This window comes from Mustela erminea, chromosome 21, assembly GCF_009829155.1.
Source record: "Mustela erminea isolate mMusErm1 chromosome 21, mMusErm1.Pri, whole genome shotgun sequence".
NCBI lineage: Eukaryota > Metazoa > Chordata > Mammalia > Carnivora > Mustelidae > Mustela > Mustela erminea.
The window spans coordinates 1,165,857-1,187,103 of NC_045634.1; the positions used below are offsets into that span (position 1 = coordinate 1,165,857).

Genomic DNA, 21,247 nt, shown 5'->3' on the forward strand with positions numbered 1-21,247 from the left:
CATTAGTCTCCAAATGCTACCTATGCACAGCCAACGGGAAGAAACTGCTTAGCCAAAAGGCTTTAGAAAAAAGGACTAAGTACTACCCTGAAGAGGGAAGAGGCAGTAACTGGGCCTCCTGAAATCTGGCTTCAAAAAAATAATATTCTTCTTTTGGTTTGGTGGGTCCTCTCCCCAGCCCGTATGCTAAGCTACATTAATACACAATTCCTGGATTCCATTTTTTGAGTAGTCTGGTCAGTGTTAAAGAAATGAGCCTGATTTTTGAGTCTCGACCAAGCAATCAGGACCCACTCTCTTGTTTGCCCATTTCAGAAGAGCAAATGGAATTGTTTCCTACTGACCATTTTCTACTCTTGGGTAGATGTTTTCACATATTCTGTGGCTCAAATGAAATAAGAAACAACTTCAGTTAGGTCCCAAAATAGAAACTTTTCTCCAAATAAGGTGAATGTTGTAAATTAAAGTTTCTCCAACACATGAACCGTAAAACTTTCCTGGGTGCAACACCGGTATATGAAGAGAGAAAGGGCCTGCAGGAGAGGCCGAGGGAGTGGTAGGAAGGATGATACGGTAATGGAAACTACCTTAGTTTTCCTTCTGAACAATAAAGACGATAAGGGACCTATCTCAACCACAATCAGCAATGTTATGATGACCAGAGCCTTCCTGTTACACTCTAAATGACACCAGCTTAGCTAGCCCTACCTTCAAGGCTCATTTTGGCCTGGAAAGTCTATACTCATTGTTTTTTAAAGATCCAGAAATCTCCAGAAACAACTTCACAGTTCTAGGCAAAAAAGGGATTAAAATACCACTACAGAAAATTGAAGCAAAACATGTTCCTGATACTGCCTGAAAATATCATAAATGCTTTGAGAGGGACGAGAGAAGAGTCAGAAGAGGGAAAGAAAGTACGTTAAAACAAAATTAACTACCAAAGTCTGAGGAGAATCATAGCAACATGAAAAAGGGTTCTCAGACCAGCTGGAAGTAGTCAAAATAAAAATCAAGCAAACTTGAAATGAACTGGGAAAGATTTTTAGAAATCATAAAAAAATCATTTGCATAAAAATCTTTTTTTCCCCCTGGGAGAGGCTCAGAGATAAGAATACAAAGACAATCTATAGCTTTGTTATTAGGAGTTTCTTCCTGCTATCACAAACTACACCTTGAAATAACTGAGCTTGAGACCTATAACCCAGAAGCCAAAAGAAACTAAAGAGCCACAAAGCAAAGGCTAGAATAGTTTCAAAGGCAAATCAGGTGATTTTAAAAAAAAAAAAAGAAGAAGAGTAGGAGGAGGTAGGTTTAAGTTAATACACTGTAGGGCAAAGAGGAAACATGAAAACTTGGCTAGATGTGAAGCAAGTTCTCCTGGATATACTCCCTCTATTTCTGGCCACAGGTAAAGGGGTCCTTAACGATGAAGTCCCCCAGACTCCAAGGGAGTCATGTGGGGCACTAATGATGGAGTCCTCCAGACCCCAAGGGAGTCATCTGGGGGCATTCATGGAACAGGAAACAGCGCCTGGAGCCTGTGAAGATCCCCCACAGGCCAGGACTATGACAACAGCAACAGAGAACCAACCAGCCATAGTAAGAAGCCATCTCATCTCCATGAACAATGGCACCACAAAGCAGCCCCAGTAGCCAGATCAGAGTGGTCCATGATGCTCCTTTCAGCTGCATTCCTACTCACAGAGATGACAATACTGGAGCTTTAGCTTTGTAATTTCTTGTAAATCCCAGGAATAGCTCCTACCGCTTCTTCAATAAAGGCCTTTAGGGTCTAGTGCCAGGAGAAAGCTTTTCGCCCCCAACAAATAGCAGCCAGCTTTTCATTAACTACTGAGGGCTGAAGTAAACTAGCCTTAGCTTCCCCCTTGTCCCTTTGCCTGACAGAAAGTTCAGAGCTGGCATTTTTGACAATCTGTAACTCTTTCCCCTGGTCCTGGGTTCCAGGCACCCCTCCTCCATCCCACATTGTTATTCAGTCTTTGTTAATGACCTCTATAAAAATGGTTTTATTAAATTGGTAATTTTTGTAAACACAAATAGTTTTTCGTGTTAGTTGACATGACTCAAATAATAATGAGGATAAAATAGTAATAGGAATAAATATTTTAGTCCATATGCTCCAGGCACCCAGGAATCAATTTTGTCCCGAAGGCCCATCCCCAACACAGTTCTGCAACATGCAAACGTGGTCTTTGGTTCCCAGCTGATTGCACCCAATGCTTGGCCTTCACCCCAAGTAAGCTGATTTCTCAGACCCAGTCTTCCCTAGGGGCCATTCTCTCTGCGTGAATTCTGGGCTCTTTTTAAATAATTCTTAGCCATCTGGCTCTTTTCCAGGTGAACAGTTAGCAAACTGATGCTGAAGTGAGAAACAAAACAAAACCCTAAATCTATTGGTAATAACCAGTGTCAGAGCTACAAGGGGACCCATCTGGACATACTTTGATTTTACAGAAGATAGTAAAGCCAGATATATAAAGCTACTTGTACAAGATTCTTCATTCAAATGGTGTCAGAACAAAGGGTATCTACATTTTAAAAGACATGCCATGGAAAGTAATCTTTTAAACACATTAATCTCACAATGATCATTGCAAACCCTGTACCAAAAATAGTGGCAAATGGCAAATCTTGCTACTTATCGATGACCAATGAATGGGACGTAATCTCCATACGGACGACAAGAAGACAGTGGAAGAAACTTAAGGCTGACGTTCCTGTCCTGTGGCTCCTGGCTCCTGGCTCCAGCCACTCTTTCCAGAAGAGCTGGAGTGGCAGCTAGATGGGGAGAAGGTGGCCAAGGGGAACGGCTGGTCCAGGGAGGGACAGGGCCCAAATCCCAATTCAGGATCTCTGAGAAGGAAGAGCCACAGTGGCATACACCATCTCTCCACCTCGCATGGGAAGTAGAGAAGGACAGTAGGACCATCTTCATTACACTTTGTGAACTAACCCCTGCAAAAAAGGTGAGGTGGGCAGAAAGCAAAGGAAAAAAGAGGACTATAGTCATAATCCTTCCTATAAGCAGAAAAAGAAGGGATGGGAGATGCTGACAGTCAGATGAAACATCTTTTATACATCCTCCACAACACACACACACACACACACACACACACACACAGCCAATCATAAACAGAAGGTGCAAACTTTATCTTCTTTCCTCTTTCTGATTTGTGGGGGTGGAAAGAGCTGCTGAAGACAACAGGTGGAGATGAGAAGGAAACTCATGGGGCTGATGTTCCAGGCCCCTTTGAGGTCCCATTCTGGGAGCCAAATCATCGTCGCCTGAGGACAAAGATCCATCCACCACTAGACAGAGTGAGCCTAGCACAGCTCACACCCACCCCAGGACACAGAAGAGCCACGGGACTTGGAAACCTCCAACAAAGGCCGCACAAAGCCTCCACTGAGTTTTCTCTCCTCCCCTGTTTTTGGAGGCTACAAATAAAGTGAATAGAAAAATAAATACCCTGCCCTCAGAATACAGCCAGGAGAGGCATCTCCTGTCTCCATCGAGACAGGGAGGTAGCCAAGGAGAACTGCCCCCCACCACATGGTCAGAGCAAACAGTCCAGGTGGCCCCCTGCATGCCAGGCAGGAGGAAGGTGAAAGGCCACCTCCCAGCAACTATGTTTCAAGAACAGTATCAAAATTAAAGGAAGAAAGAAAGAGAGAAACAAGAAAGCAATAGCGTTCAAAAAGTAAATGAAAAACCTAGTCTAAAAGAAGATACAATTCAAACAGAAGAAAATATCTTACGCGATTCACACTTTCTTAAATAAAAATGTGAATTCAATAAAAAAAGTTCAAAGAAGAAATGATAAACAACAGATTAAAAGGCGCATTCTGTGCTGAGAAAATACGGTGGCAGCCCAAACACACAAAAGTAATAAACACAGAGAGGGACAGAATGGATGCATCTGAGAATCAGATTGCTCATCTTGAGGAAAGCCTTATGTGAAAGTAGCTAAAAGACTGAGGCATTAAGAAATAGAAGCTAATACAGAATTAAGCACCAAAATTTTCCTGATATGAAAAAATCCATAAAATGACAAAGAAAACTCAATTAAGTACAGGAAAACTTGAGTTAGAAAAAGACACTGAGATGATGAAGCTATTATTTTTTTTTAGTTATTTATTTATTTATTGGACACAGAGAGAGAGAGATCACAAGCAGGCAGAGAGGCAGGCAGAGAGAGAGGAGGAAGCAGGCTCCCCGCTGAGCAGAGAGCCCGACGTGGGGCTCGATCCCAGGACCCTGAGATCATGATCTGAGCAGAAGGCAGAGGCTTAACCCCCTGAGCCACCCAGGTGCCCCATGATGAAGCTATTATGATTCAAGATTCAAGAAGGAATTCTTCAGGCACTCGGGCAAAAGTAAGTCATTCTCAGGAGAGATGAAATAAAGTTGTCCCGACATTTCTCTGTGGGATCATCAGATGCCAAAAGAATGTCTACAAACTCCCGAGGAAAGAAAGTGTGTCCCAAGAATTTTAAGTCCAACCAAGTTATCCTTAAACTGAAATGACCGTAGGTAGACATTCCACTCAGCACTTAGGACACTTTTTGAAAAAATGTCTCGCCCATGAAATCTAGCCAACCAAGACCTCGGGACTGTAGCTGCTGTTGTCAGAGGGCTGCTGATGGGTCCACACAGGCTCTGCGACTACAAAACAGAACACAAAGGCTGCCACCCCCGACAAGGTGAAAATAATAGATGGCCAGCACTGGAAGAAGATATGTAGGAAAGGGAGAAAGTAGGACTGTGCTGATTTCCTCTACTTATGGTGATTTTTCAGTCAACCCCTTTTAAAGTGAGAATATGCAACAAAAAATATGTAATAATTCCAATCTTTTCTGTTACGCAAAATCTTTTTTCTCTCTTTTTTAAATTTTAGAGGGATCTCAGTGGTGCCTGGGTGGCTGAGTGGGTTAAGCGTCCAACTCTTGATTTAGGCTTAGTTCGTGACCTCAGGGTCGTGAGCTTGATACCCCCATGGGGCTCCGTGGAGGCCGTGGAGCCTGCTTAAGATTTTTCTCTCTCACTCTCCCTCTGCTCTCTCCTCCATTCTCTCTCTCAAAAAAAAAAAAAAAAAAAAAAGGTAATTTTAGAGGGATCTCTTCAGAGCTAATAATATCTCTCACAGCAGAGAAACATTTTCTTAAAGATCAGCAATTCCTTCAGATTATATCTCAGATTCTGAATTTATACTTTGGATTTGCTTCTATAAATTGAGTGAGGCAAAATGCAATTCTTTAATTAAAAATAGAATATATAGTACATCTCATGCTGTATTAAATTATTTCTAGCTAACAAGTTATTTTTCTATCCGCATATATGCAAATAAAAGTACCTACAATAGAGTTCAATTAATGTTAAAAATGGTTAATTTGGGGAGGCAGAGCCAGGAGTGGATTTTTAAATAATTCATTACTTGTGTTCTATATTACTTAAATATCTCATAATAGCTATATATCACTTTTACAAACTAAAAATCCATTTTTTAAAGATTTTTATTTATTATTTATTTGACAGCGAGACAGAGAGAGCGGGACTACAAGCAGGGGGAGTGGGAGAGGGAGAAGCAGGCTTCCTGCCAAGCAGGGAGCCTGATGTAGGACTCAATCCCAGAACCCTGGTATCAAGACCTGAGACAAGGCAGATGCTTAAGGACTGAGCCACCCCGGTGCCCCAAAACCATGTCTAAATTATAACAGCCAAAAAAATTTTTTGTTTAATTTTTAAACAAAACATCAAACACATGATAACTACACAAAAATTTATAAAACAGAATTCAAGGGAAGAAAACAAGTCACTCATAATGCCAGCTTCAGTTCCAGCCAGAGTTAATAATCTGCTAATCTTATGATAGAAGGGATTTCATAAAGACGTTATTTAATAAATAGCTCCTTATATTTTTCCAATACTTTAATGTTTGTATTACTGCTATTCAAATATTTAACTGACCAGCATTTACATACCAGAGTTTTGGTATGCAGTAAGAATTAAATATTTTCTGCTACGTTTGATTAGTTGTCCTAAAGCCATACACTGAACAATCCATTCTCTGCTGGCTGATTTGAAATGTCACCTATACTAAGTTCTGACACAGAATCAGATACTCTCAGGTTTGAGTAGCCTTCCTTATCTCATTTTTTTCAGAGACCCAACACATTCAGAAACCCCTAGAGGACAGAGCAAACACCCCACTCAGCTTCTTCTGCCCTGGGAAGCCTTTCTCATGGCCCACTGCCCCTTGTCTCTGTTTCTGCTGCAGCTCCTAGCTCCGTTTGAGTGGCTTCTGGTCCGCATGAAGCGGGCACCAGCAACTCCTCTCCCTACCCCAGCATCTGGTCGAGTGTCTGGCACACACAGACCTTCCAAATATCCTCCCCAAGCCCTAAGCCTTCCCACCCACCTGCTCCTGCCTCTGTACCACAGCGGGCATTTTATTTGTTTTTAAAACATTAACTAGAATTACAACTCATTTCCCCATCTCAATTCTGGAGACTGGCAAGCTAATCCTTTTACCTTCTTCAACAATATTTCCCTCCTAGTTTCAGTCCCGCTACTAAATACTTGCAATCCTCACGACACGAAAGCCAGAGCGGGTCCTATATAACCAAGGGAATCCTGCGGCTCCGGGCCCAGAGTCCTACACAGAGGATGGGGCAGACGTGGCTTTAGCGTTGAATGCCGCCTCGCTAATCCAGCACGCTCCGTGATGGGCATTGAGGACGGGCAGCTGCAGATCTTGGGGCCCTTCACCTGGCACGCTCTAGGCAGCTTCCTAGCCAGAGAAATTTATTATCAGCTCGTCCTAGAAATGGGCACACCAGCCGCCGGAAGCAATGACTGGACTTAATGTCTAGCACCAACCACGGGTTTAGTCCTTCTCAGGAAATCATGCTGAATCAACCGGCAGCCTCTGACATTCCAGGGAGAAGGCAGAGGGCACAGAAACACCAAAGGAAAGCTGCCAGAAGTGAAGTCCCACATTCACTTCACTACTGGAGCCAGAGGGCACTGCCAACACTCAGGGGACGGGGGCCACAGCATCTCTACAAATTGGGAACAGATGACAAGATCGGCCCACCGTCCCTCTGCATGGTGGCACTACTGAAGGCACAACTCCTGAACCAGGAAAAGAAAGACAGTGGGCCTTGTGACAGCTGTCTTGAAAGATCTGAAAGGCTCTGATATCTAAGAGGAAATGGATTTGTTCAGCCATTTCCTCAGAGACTAGAACTAGACCCGCTGGGTAGAAATCATAAGAGGCAGATGGCAGGTCCAAATAATGGCGAGCTTCCTACCAGAGCTGCTCAACTCAGAGCAGCCTGCCTGGGGATGGAGGCGTGTGCACGTACATACGCACATGTGCACATACGCACAGACACGCACGCTGCACAGAGGACCAAATGGTGGGGATGTTCTGGAGGCATTCTGAGCTAAGGGAAGACTCGACCAGGTGACCTCCAAAGGCCTCTTTTAAGACTATGGGATTCTCACCATAAAACTTATTTAGATAAAGGTCAGCCTTCAAATGTAAAAATTTTTAAAAGACTGCACTCGTTATGGAGAATTTTGAGAAGTATCAACCACGCCCTTACACTGAAGATTACTGGCTTTTAATAATGTGAATTTAATGATAAAAGATTAAAAGTAAGATGGAGGAGCACCTGGGTGGCTCAGTTGGTTCAAGGTCTGGCTCTTGAATGATCTCAGGGTTGTGAGATGGAGCCGAGCACTGGGCTCCCCGCAGACATGGAGCCTGCTTAAGATTCTCTCTTCCTCTTTCTCTGCCCCTCCCCCTACTCTCTCTCTAAAAAAATTAATAAATGAATAAAAAGAAGTTTGAGGGGCACCGGGGTGACTCAGTCAGTTAAGTGCCTGTCTTCAGCTCGGGTCATGATCCCAGGGTCTTAGGACGGAGTTCTGCATTGGGTCCCCTAATCAGCAGGAAGTCTGCTCCTTCTCCATCTCCCTCTGCCCCTCCCTCCGTTCATGCTCATTCCCTCTCTCTCAAATAAATAAAATCTTTAAAAAAATAAATAAACAAAAATAAGTTTATTTATTTATAAGCTATTCCAAGAATTATCATTAGACACCTACAACTTTCATCTATCCAATAAGCTGGCTGGGTAAGTTAGCTAATACAGGTGAACCAATATATGAATGTTAGCCATGATAGCTTACAAGAACCAACACTGCACAATAAAGAGCTTCAAGACACGTATGTAAAAACTACATTACTGCCTCTAAAAACCAATCCCTGCTTACTCTTCCTGAGTAGCTACAAAAGTGAGTGCTCGGAAACTTCTGGGTATAATTCTAAATTTAATCTCTGAGGAGATGTAGGTTAGAATTAAAAACTGGATTCTGATTCCGTCCATCCCGGGTGCTGCAGGCCCCTGTCCTTGGAGTGTCTGGTAGAAGCCTCACCCCACTGAGGAGACAGCGTGGCCCGTGTCGTCCCCAGACTCCAGCTAGACCTGGACACAGGAGGCATTAAGCCATCTCTTCAGGGCCTGATGAAAAGCCACCCCGCAGAATTTCCCCTTCCGAAGGCAAACCTGCTTGCCTGGCAGTTTTCTAATTGCTTAGGGAAAGGCAAATGCAGATGGTAAACTTGACATGAAGAAAACAGAAGAACAAGAAGAGAAAGGGGCCTTTGTACGTGGCCTGGGGAAACTAGGGAGATGGCGGGAAATGGTACCAGGATTTGAAAGCCCGCCCCACAGAAGAAGGTAAGCGTGTACAAACGAGCAAACCTGAAATTCTGCATGAACTGCCGGAACTTGTCGACCCGCTTTGCCAGTGGCACGATAACGTTGATGAGTGTGTTGGCCATGTTGAGCTTTTCTTGTTTTACTTTCATGATGGGGCCAAACGGTCGAAACAAGACGAGTCGTCTGAATTCGTGCTTCTGCTCCCCTTTGAACGTGAGCTCATACAGAGTGCCTTTATCCTTCTCTGTGCGGTAGATCCCTGTCGATGCAGACACAAAGACAGTGTTAAAAATTAACTGTGGCTGCTGAATATTTTTTTAATACCTGAGATCTCGCACAAAATGCCTTTTAAAACATTAAGATTAAATCTCTACATGTAATAAGTATTAAAAAACCCATATTTAAAATCCTCAAAGAAATCAAAATACCATCAATTTAAAAATCATGTTTTGAAGACTTCCTATAAACACAAAAGGAAGTCTGTAATGTTGGATACAAAACTGTATTTATACTGTACATAGGCATTAAAAAAAGGATGGTAAGGAAATATGCCAAAATAAAATTGGCTACGATGAGGACTGGGGTTGTGCTTTTTTTTTTCTTTTCTTTTCTGTTGTTATCCACACTTTCTGCAGTACGATTAGATAAATACTATAGTTATTGTACTTACTTAATTGTAAAAGAATGGTAAAATTCTCTCTTAGAAATTACAGCTATTTCAGATGGACTGACCATAGCGACCCATTCGGGGAATTTCAGGGTGGCCCTCTGGAAGCTTCTGGAAGCGTTAAAGGGCACAACACATAAAATATCCAGTAGCAGGTGCACATCTTCTTTAATTCCATATTGTCCTTCCTGCCTCTGAGAAGCAGCACAGCTCAGGGCTCCCGGGCCAGACTACCTGGGATATCTATTTAAGGCCGCACAGACTATGCTCTACCACACGTCACCGGTACTGAAACTCCACAGTCACACCTGTCAGGTTGAAGTTGTGACCTGCCAACTCTCAGGATGAGCCTCCCAAGGGCCCAACCTGACAGAAATTTTCTATCAAATAAGCAAACAATCCCCAGTGCCTCGGTTCCCACTGCCTTCCCGACATCGCCGGTATTGTGGGTGTTTTTTCCTACAGTCCAAAAAAACTCCTGGAAGAATCCAACAAATCTCCTGACAACTCCTTCATCTTTTACCTCTGACTCGCCATGTTTTCTATCGCAGCCTCTTCCCCCCTCCTGATCCCCACGTTAGCTGGCAAGCACCCCGTCTTGGAGTCGCTTGGAAAGTGGGTCTCCAGGGAAGTGCCCGCCCACGGGAGGGAGAGTTCTCAGGGCCCCGACCACGGCTCTCCTCTCCTCCTCACTCCTTCTGCTTCTGCGGACACTCCAGTTCTTCACAAACACCGCCAGGCTCTCTGCTCCGCTCTGCACCATATAGGAGCATTTCATGCTCACAGTCTGCTTCACGGCTTCTCTGATCCTTTTCTAAGTTTGGATCGCCTTCAGGAGCCCGAGGGAGGAGTCTGGTACCGTGGATTCACAAGGCAGTCTCCTTCCTCACAGCTGTCCCAACGGCCTGGCTCCAGAATTGAACTGTGCAATGCACTGGCAGCCGGCATGGTGATTTAAGGCCTCAAGCTCATAGTGACAAGGCCTGAGGTCTCTCCTGAAGCCTCTGTTGATCCCTGAGGTAACCACTGCTCAACGGCCCTCAGAGTTATGGAAGCCAAAAAAGGCTGTGCTGCATTCATGTTGGAACAGAATTCAGAGTCCCTGTGCAGGCCATTCATGGAAGAAAGAAGAAAGTTCACATCTTAGGAAGCTCAAAGGACTTCTTTGAAAATGGGAAGTGGTTCCCTTCGAAATCTGTTAGTTCTTTTGGAAAATTAGTACTCACTGAGGAAAGAGGCTCTGGGCTACCTCTCATGCTGTCTGCAGCAGCTGGGGACACCACCAACTTCCAGGGCCCAAATAAGGCTGGACGAGGGAGGAAGGAGTCGCTTCTGCTAACAGAGGCCGCACAGCGGAGAGCGGCCTGCCAGGGGCCGGTGGCTGGGCCTTGTCAAGCTCCTGGTGTCTGGTGTCAGCAAGCAAACCTTCTCCACACAGCAGTCAATGTGGGAAAGGCTGCTGACAGTTTCATGGGCAGATAAAAACGTATGTAGTCCAGAGAGTGTTTTTTTTAACTGAGTCATTTTCTTTCTCAGCACCAGGCTAAGAATCATTAACTTTTAAAAATCTGAATCCACAGGTTTGAAAATATAGGTAGAAAGATACGCGAACCCATCTGAAGAGATGGGCATCTACTCAGAGAAAGCCCAGGGAATGTGAGAATTCTCATCACGGTGATCCTCGCAAGCACGCTGAGGAGCTGCTTCTGTGGTCAGCCCGCCGGGACAGGCGGCAGCTGTGGTCGTGGTCTCCAGTCATGGCATCAATCCCTGTGGAGGCCACCGCGCCCAGGCCGAGCTCGGATACCACAATATCGGCTGCTTTTTCACCATCTTCCACATCCCATGCCTCGAAATAGTTATTGCATCAGCATTTTAGCATATTTCCCCATACTCTACCTAATTAAGTTAATTATGTCTCATAAATCTGATTTAGATCTCTTAATGCCACTTCAAGTGAGTTATTTAAAACTCTCTTGCAACCTGTGTCCACTGAAACCCACACCCAGCCATCCACCCACCACACCCGCAGGCACGCCCTCCCACACCTGCAGACTGGCACTCTTGGTCTGCTTGTAACACAAAGGATAACACCTCCGCAGATCCCTGTGCCTCCTGGAAATCTGCAGTGCTGGAAACACAAAGAGCCTGAGAGAAAGGGGGCAGGCTGAAACCTTCTGAGAAAGAAATGGCCTTTCAGCCAATGCTGGCATGCACACCAGCAGATGCAAACCAGCTCTACATGGGATAACATCATTTTTAGGCATTATGTAAATTAAAGATCAAAATAAAAACTTTGGAGCTAGCTTAGATTTTGGGTTAGATACCCTAACTGCCCTCTTTCTCTCCACTGACACTAAGTTTCCTTTGAGTTTGGTGTTTCCGCTTCCTGTGCAAGCATCCTAGGGTACCTTATGCTACTCTGGGATGACCCACTAGGTGGGGACACCCCCAGGCAGCCAAGATATAGCTCCACGGTCTGCTACAAATGTCTGTTCCTTCACCAGGAGAGGAACGAACCAGACACAGACCCCCTCTCTACATCTTGTCATCCACACAGGACCTCAGAAATCAAGATGCCAAATGTCAAGAAGGTACCACTCCTTACCCTCACACTCTTACTTACCCTCACTCAATATGAGTGTCCATAGGTTGTGGCCAATGCTGCCTGCTGATCGCAGAAGTGTCTCCACTCTCATCCCTGCCTTTCCACATAAAGCCTAGGTCCGATCTCTCAGCAGGATAACTACAATCCTCTGCCAATCCACATCCCACTTCCAAGGCCCAATCCATCCTGCAAAGGATATCCTTTGGCCCTTCACCTTCAGAGAGCACCATTCTAATCCTGCTTTTCCCTCACCAGCTCCTTAGCATCTAAAGTACCAACACACCACGGCCAGGCCTTCAAGACTCTCCATACTATGGCCTCAATCTATTATCCTAACTGTAGGCCTTGCCCCTGCCTCATAAGAAAGATGGGCTCCAGTCAAGTTGGTTCATAATGTGCATATACAACCACTCCTCTTCCTCTTGGAGAAACTGTAAACTTCCTGCAATGTGGCAGAAGTGCGGTATGGAAAATGGTTTGGCAATTCTTCAAAAAGTTAACCATAGAGTTATCACATGATTTAGCAGTTCTTCCTCTAGGTATGTACCCAAAAGAAATGAGAACAGAGACTCAATCAGATACTTGTACACACATGTTCATACCCACATTGTTTATAATACCAAAAGAAGGCAAAACCCAAAACTCCAACAAAGGATGAATGGATGAAACATGGTAGATGCATACAATGGATTATTACTCAACCTTGAAAAGGAAGGAAATTCTGACACATGCCACAACAGGAATGAATCTTAAAGACGTGTGCCATGTGAAATAAGCCAGACACAAAAGGACAAAAACTGTGTGGTTGCTAGACTAGTCAAATTCCTAAAGACAGAAAGTAGACCACTGACCCCAGATGTGGTTACCTGGGGTCGGGGGAGCAGGGAATGGGGAGTTGGTATTTAATGGGCACAGAGTTTCAGTCTGACATGATGAAAAAGTTCTAGAAATGGGTAGTGTGATGGTTACACAACAGTGTGAATCGGGTTAATGGCACTGAATTGTACTTTAAAAAAATAGTTAAAATGGTAAAATTTATGTTACATATACTTTACCACAATAACTGGTCTCCTCTGAAGAGGGCTTATACTTTCTCAAGACACACTTCCCCACCAGTTTACCTTTTGTCCCTTCCAAAGTTGATCTCCTCCTCTGGGAAGATTCCCAAGATGTTCATAACCCAAAGTTGGCCATTCAATCCTCCGGACACTCTGGTTTTCAGAGATTTTAAACTTTTCTTTGCTGAACTATCTTTTCAGCTTGTACGGACTTTGGAGATCATCTAGTCCAGCCTTGTTACTTTACAGGTGAACACACTGAGTCACAGGTCAGTTGTGATCTGCTGATGATCACGAAACTCTTTTTCTTTTCTCTTTTTACAAGATTTTATTTATTTATTAGAGATAGAGAGAGAGAGAGCAGGAGAAGAGAGAGGTCAGTGGGAGAAGCAGACTCCCTGCCAAGCAGGGAGCCTGATGTGGGACTCCATCCCAGGACTCCAGGATCATAACCTGAGCCAGAGGCAGTCGCTTAACCAACTGAGCTACCTAGGCACCCCCACAAAACTCTTTAATGACTGACTGGAACGTACCCTGTACAAGGGTTTACTCCCTAGGAGTCACTTCTCATACGCAACATGAATTGCTCAGAGCAGGACAAAGATGCAGAAGCATGAAAAACAGAAGTCAGAATAAACAACAGAAAGTCAGTCATAAAAAAAAGTTTGGTTCATGTATCCACGGATAGTCTTCACACCCACCCGGATAGTCTTCACACCCACCCGTAGAACCTTTCTTTTCCGCTGACACACAATTGTAACAGTTATTAAATAACAATCCCCTAAATGCAGAGTCTACAGTGCATTCAAAGTAGTCAATTTTAAGAGGGAATTTTCATGAAAAAAATTTCTAACCACAAAGAAAGAGTATATGGGAAAAGAGAAATCTAGAACAGGCAGAAATGTTGGCAGAAGTACACAGTGGCCTTCTGACAGCATGGTGAGTGAGAGGCAGAACATGGTTTGCTCTTAACTTAAATGTCTGAGACACTGACTATAAAAACACTCTACCCATGTAAATCATCTTTGAAGACATCACTGTAAGAGCAGAGCCCCCTTATTCTGTTCAAGAAGAGAAACAGAGAAACGCCTGAGAAAGATTTTACTCCCGACAGTAGTTTTTAACTATTTTGGTGCTTCAGTGGTTTTCGGTTAGAAAACCCTGCTCAGAAGGACTATCCCACTCCCAGACCCTGTGAGATAAATGGGACATTGTTACAGTGCCATCTGTTGTCAGCTCTGTTTTCTCAGGGAAAATGGTAGACATTTGACATTTGAGAAGGAGGCACTCCTGAGACTTCCATGAATCTTCAGATGTTCATGGAAGTAATTCTCCCCACAAAAAAAACAATAAAAAGTAACCACTCTCAGGCTTTTCCTCAACTGCCAGGGTAGGGAAATGTCTGTACACCCCTTGGCTTTCCTCTCATCACGGTGCGTCAGCTTCTGGACATGTTTATCACCGTTTTCAACCTTCACCCACCATTTCTTTTGTTTGATAAGAAATGGTTGCCCTGACCAGTGTCCTTGCTGAAACAATTCATGAATTGCCTTTTCTTACTTTTATTTATTGCATTTTGTGTGTATCTGTTCTTGTTACATACCCATGCAGACAACTTTATCACCTTAATCTATCAGAAATTTCTAAGACCTTCACTTTACTTAGAGCTCATCCTTATTTCATCACTACTCTTAACAGCTGACTTTCTTTTCAGAGGCATTACCCGCCCCCCCAACACACACACAAAACTACAACCCACCTATCACTTCAGGAAGGCTATCAGGTACTTGACAATAAAGAGGAAGCTAAGCCACGTTGTGATTCTAGCACAACAGTGAGCTGGGATCCTCACCAGGGACCCGCCAGCCTGACACACTTTGTATTCATGTGACACAGTTACTCTCATACTCATTGACTTTTGTTATGGGTTATTATTTACTGTGGATTGTGTTTTATATTAGAAATACAAAAATAAACATAATAAAATCACTGTGTTCTCAGAGAAAAAGGTAGATAGGTAAGCAACATTGGCGTAAAGACATGATAAGCCCCTAAGAGAGTCTGTCTGAGCTGTGAGGGAACAGGGAGGAGGGAGTCTTCTACCTAGAGGAGGGTATGAACAGTCTGATTGAAGGTTTTTCACCAGAACTGAACACTGAGTGGGTGTTTGCCAAGACTGCATAATCAGAGAGGGCATGCTATGGAAAGACAGCTGCATAAGCTAAGATACTGGGGGAAAAAAAGAAAAGAAATAAATAAAATAAAAACCACGGTGTTGTGTTTGGCAAACTTGAGGCAATTCAGGGAAGCTGGGGGTACCAAAGCCAGGTCTGGGACAGAGATGGGAGACGAAGCTGGAGAGTCAAGTAGGGCACACCATGCTGGCCCGTAAGATGATCCTCACGGGAGCAAATGGTGACCCAGAGCTCAGGGGAGTGCAGCAGGTGGTTCACAGGGGAGCCGGGAGACCATGTCAGTGCCACCATCTCCCAGTGGCGGGAGTGTGGAGGGACCACGGGACTGAGATCTGACTGCCATGAGGAGAGAACTACGATGATTCAGCAAGAAAGGACAAAGGCCTAAACTGTGACAGCACCCATGGAGAGGGTGAGAAGCACAAAGAACTCAAGAAAACGTGGTTAGGAAATGGGACAGCAGGTAGTGGAGGGGGAGAAACATAGTGTGACTCTGGTCACAGGTGAGGAAAGGGTTTGTTTGGTTTTTTTTAAATATTATTTTATTTTAGGTCTTCTTATCTTACAAAATTGATCCAACACTTACTCTTCTTTTTAAAAATGCCTGAGGACCTCTGACGGCTCATATCCCAAGCAATTTCAATGGTTTTTTTTAATACCACAAGGATTTCTTTTCTTTTCTTTTTTTTTTTTGTTAGCCACTATATAGTACATAATTAGTCCTTGATGCAGTGTTCAATGATTCATTAGTGAAGTCTAACACCCAGAGCTCATTACAGCACGTGCCCTCCTCAACACAGTAAGTCAAGCAGAGAAAGACAATCATCATACGGTCTCACTCGTAGGTGGAGCATAAGCAAAAGCACGGAGGACTGTAGGGGAAGGGAGGGAAATCCAAAGCAGGGGAGTCAGAGAGGGAGACGAACCATGAGAAACTATGGACCCCGAGAAACAATCTGGGGGTTTCAGAGAAAAGGGTTTTGAGCTGAGCATTGGATGTGCTGATTTCCGGAGCTGTATGATGATGGATGCTCAGGCAATCTCGGGCCTCCCTCTGACACACAGAGGTACGTGTCCCCAGCATGTGGAAGGTCCAAGCAGCCAGGAAGTCTGTGAGCAGAGAAGAGGGAGGCCAGGACTCAGGCCTGGGGTGTCCCAACCCTGCAGGAGCCACGTGTGTGGATCAACAAAGGAGGCTGAGAGGCCGGAGCCAGGAGAGCAGGACCCAGAAGGCAGGAGCAGCCCGCGAGAGCCAGCGAGGGATGGCGGCCGTGCCAGGTGTGACTCCAAGGTTAAGTACAACAAGGATGAAACTGGCCCCCTGGAGGGTAAGCAGGAGATAACTGGTGACCTGACCAGTGTGGGCTTCAGAGAAGAGTCAGGGCTGCAGCCAGACGTGAAGGATGGCGAGAGCTGAAGCGGCAGCATGCGGTGGACAGAGGTGAGAATTTTCATTTCCTTGAAGTGCAGTGACGACTGCTGCCTCAGGACCGTTGCCTTTTCTCTCCCCTCTGCCTGGGATGCTTTCCCTCAGGTCTGGACATGGCTGGATCCTCTCGCCGGTGAGTCTCAGCCCAAAGCCACCTCCTCAAGAGGCCTTCTCTGGTCTCACTCCCCACCCCCACCGGCCCTACCACTCTGTCACCGCTTTCGCATTACCCGTTTGTTTGAGTGTTTGCATCACACACTATGTGAATGTGTCTACTTACCCGTCTATTCAGTACTATTTCCACCACCATGAAAACCAGAACTGTTTCTGCAACCCTAATGCGCATACTGAGGAAAGGTAGGAGGGTGGGAAGGAAGGTGCTTCATTAGAAGGGAATAAATACAACAGAGTAGCAGCCAGAGGAACTTAGACTTGACAGTGCCTCTTGGAAAAAAAAAAAAATATATATATATATATATATATGTATATATATACATATATATATATATATATTTTTTATATATATATATATATATATATATATATATTTTTTTTTTTTTTTTTTTTCCAAGAGGCACTGTCAAGTCTAAGTTCCTCTGGCTGCTACTCTGTTATATATATGTATATATGGGGCAGGGAGCGGGGGGTACCTAGGTGGCTCAGTTGGTTAAGCATCTGCCCTCGGTTCAGGTCATGATCCCGGGATCCTGGGATTAAGCCCCACATCGGACTCACTGCTCAGCGGGGAGCCTGCTTCCCCCTCCTTTTCACTCATGCTCTCTCTTACTATCTGTGTCTCTTTCAAATAAATAAATAAAATATTTTTTAAAAAATAGGAAAGAGGGACCTGAGTGGCACAGCTGGTTAAGCGGCCAACTCTTGGTTTTAGCTCAGGTCATGATCTCAAGGTCATGAGATCGAGCCCCATGTCAGGCTCTGTGCTCAGCGCCAAGTCTGCTCGAGATTCTCTCCCTCCTGCTCATGCGCTCTCCCTCTCTTTCTCTCTCAAATAAATAAATAAGTAAATCTTTAAAAAACAGGAAGAAGAAACAACCTTTCATATGTCAAGAGGAAGGAACAAACGGAACCAGGCAATGAGGATGCACGGATGGAATGACGAAGTGAGAGGTGGGTGGGAATCACCGCCCAGAAAAGACACGGTTTTGGACAAAGCAGCATCACCTGTTCTCCAAAACAGGGCAGACACAGGAGAGCGAGGGTGCCGGGGGTGCAGATTCAGGGCAAGGAGCCAAAGGAATCCATGAGAACAAATATCTTTAACTTCTTGGTGAAGTGGGAGGAAGGTCAGGCTGAGGACAAGGGGATTAAGGGTGGATACAGTCTTCCTGAGGGGGGCTGCAGGGGGGTTGGGAGGGGGGCCAGAGAACACAGCTGGGCTGGAGATCATAAATTTGCACGGATATCAGCTTGTATGGACCTTCAGTGGCTTTCCTCCAACAGCATGAAGAGCAGGCAAAGGAGCGGAAAAGACGGTGATCTAGGTGGTAGTGATCTAGGACCAGGCTCTGCAGGGCAAGGAGGTCAGGGCGCTGGGAAGCAAGTGACTGAAGGACTACATGACAGAGTCCAGGCTGGAGAGGGAGGCATCAAGCCTAGGGAGAGGCAGGTCAAAGACACGGAATGGGTCAGAGTGCAAATAAGCAAAGGAAAGACCAAGGTCAGAAGTAATAACAGAAGTCCTGGGGGGGAATGGATTTCTGATGATGCGTATGTTTAATGAAGAAGTAGGGCTCTTGCAGGAGAGGACAAGGCCCACGCTGCCCTGGAAACCAGCCGCCACACGTCGGCTCTCTCCGTGCCCTTGAGCGGGTCAGACCACACAGTGTGCCACTCGAGAGCCCTGACCTCACACACCTCATGTTCGCCCTGAGCTCTTATTCTCCAAGGACTGCAGACTTCTTTCTTCCCTTCTTTCTTTGTTTTTTTTTTTTTTTTTTAAAGATTTTATTTATTTATTTGACAGACAGATCACAAATAGGCAGGCAGAGAGAGAAAGGGAAGCAGGCTCCCTGCTGACCAGAGAGCCCAATGCAGGGCTCGATCCCAGGACCCTGGGATCATGACCTGAGCCGAAGGCAGAGGCTTTAACCTTCTGAGCCTCCCAGGCGCCCCAGGTCTGTGGGCTTCTTATGAAGATGTGGTAGATCCACCTCTTCCCATAACTTCAAGAAACCAATGATGAAAAATGACAGCCTAGATGCCTACCTGGGATAAAGGGAGTTTAAAGGGCTCAATGCAGCAGTGGGGCATAGAGCAGTGGGGAGCTGTGCAGGGATTCCAGAAGAAACACCTGGGGTGGGGGCGGTGGTCAGAGCGGCCACCATGAGGAACTTCCTCTTAACACACGGTGGGACGGTACAACCAGAATGCAGCTGAAAGCAGATCACTTCAGATCCAGGGAGCAGCAAGGAGCAGGAGTTACAAGGTCAAAGGGCAGGGAATGTGTGACCGTGTTGTCTCTAGCCAACTGCTGTGCTTGTCTGCACAGAACAGAACGACTTAAGCAACATACTGCCCAAACAGAGGACATAACTGCAGGTGTCTCTCTCAAACCACACTCAGAACATTCCTCTTAAGCTAAAACAGTCTTTCAGCGAGGTAAGCCAGATACCCATTTCCGTTTACAGATGGGTGAACTGAGACCTTCATAGCAGTTAAATGAGGAACATGCTCAAGGTTCCAGATGGCACGCGGGCTGATGACGGGCGAGACGACTGCATTTCAGAGCCTGTCATGGTAAATCTCTTTACAGGTAACTTAACTTGACCATCAAAAGGATGTTTGTAGTTCTTTCTCCTTTGCTCTTCCTTTCTTCTCAAGACTGACTTTCAAGGACAGAAAAACATCAACAGAGATCACTTCAGAGAGCTCATCATTAACTTTCCAAAGTGTATCAGGAGAGTCGATCTTAAAACTCATAGTTGAAGCTTAATATATTATCAATTCATTCATGGACAACAACTTCTTCATTTTTAAGAAAAGGGATTAAAAGTAATAGTGACGTCTTCACGGGGCTATTGTAAAGATTACATAAATTAGTACATGTCTGGTACATGGGAAGTCCTCAGCGATGTCAGCAATAGCAATAACCCTAGTAACTGTTATTACTTCTGTAATTATTATGTCTCCTAGTTTGCTCCATTAGCCATTTAATGAACTTCTGCCCTTGGTCCGACAGGTCAGAGCTCTGGGACAGGACTTCCTCTTGCTGCACTACACCGGCATTCCGTATGTTTGGAAGCTGAATCCAGACCCTCATTTTTAAAAGTCATCATCATGGATCCAGAGATATGAGGATTCTCGAATACTCTGGTAAAAAGCCTGGTAATATGCAAATTAGGATATATAATATTTAAGTCCAGGAGATTTTGAGCAATATTGCAGTAGAATTTTTTTTTAGATGTTGCTTGAGAACTCCATTTCTAATTCATTGTCTCAGCTGGAATTTTCAAACCATTGATCCCAAATAGCCCTTTACCAGATATCATGACCTTCTGTCTGACTATACCATCCCCTCATAACCGTACTGGTTAACAAACCCTGCACCATATCACAGGGGCACCCCCCCCCAACACTGACATAATCAGAACAGCCTCCCTCTCTCTGCCAGACACACCCAGTCTTCTGGCTTTGTTGACAGCTTCTGCACTTGGCCAAGACCTACGCCAGAGACTTGCGGCCCAACTCTGGCTTCACTGCACACTTTGTGCCACTTTAAGCAAGGTATTTAATGACACAGGGTTCCTACCTCTTAAAATTGAACCACAGGCTATGCTCAAATCATCAACAACAACTGCTTTGTGCTTCAAGGAAAATCATTAGTTGGATCTTACATAAAAGCATTTATTTTATTTGACTAACTCATGTAATTAGTGGTAAAAACTCATCTTGGCTTTACAAATATGCTAGAAGAGCAAATCACTGGCCATCTGAGGGAAAATATGTGCATTTCTGTGGAACCTCTGATCTACATATAAACCACACCAAGCTGAAGAGCTAGGAAAGAATCAGAAAACCCAGAATATAGGTCACAATTTTCCACCATAAGAGACATTAAATGACTTGTATATCTCCTTGCAAGCAGGAGCTGGTAACCTTTAGAAAAGACAGATTCTTGGGCCCTACACCAGACCTGTTAAATTAGGTCGGAGGACTTTTGGGAACCACTGTTGTACCCCAAACCAGGACAAAAGTTAGAGAGTAAAAAATGAAGAATTAGCCATTATTATAAATATTGACAGTTTCAGTCAATGGAGTTTCTGATGGGAGAAGAGCTATGACCAAATGCTCCACTAAACACATCCTATGACAAGGACGGATCCTTATCTCTGATGCTTCTAGGCTGGTCACAAAAAGGAAGAGGAACCGATCCCCATGCCCACCTGGAGAATCAGCATAAAAAGCACAATCTTAAACCTTAATCCTTTTTTTTTTTTGGTCTTAGAACATCTACTTCATAATACAAAGTTTGGAGCTATGGCCCAAACTTTGGCAATATTTTAAAGGAAATCTACAAAA

The 21,247-nt window shown here is 44.6% G+C and overlaps 1 protein-coding gene across 7 annotated transcripts in view; it reads right to left on the minus strand.

Annotated features, from left to right (window-relative positions):
- Positions 1–21,247, minus strand: part of CSGALNACT1 (chondroitin sulfate N-acetylgalactosaminyltransferase 1) — a 334,333-nt gene that overhangs the window by 35,094 nt on the left and 277,992 nt on the right. For 6 of the 7 annotated variants that reach the window (XM_032328782.1, XM_032328786.1, XM_032328784.1 and 3 more), the window contains one exon: positions 8,794–9,010. In XM_032328782.1, coding sequence (XP_032184673.1) covers positions 8,794–9,010 — 217 coding nt within the window. Of the gene's footprint in view, positions 1–8,781; positions 9,011–21,247 lie in introns of all 7 variants that reach the window. The other variant, XM_032328788.1, reaches the window with a different exon arrangement.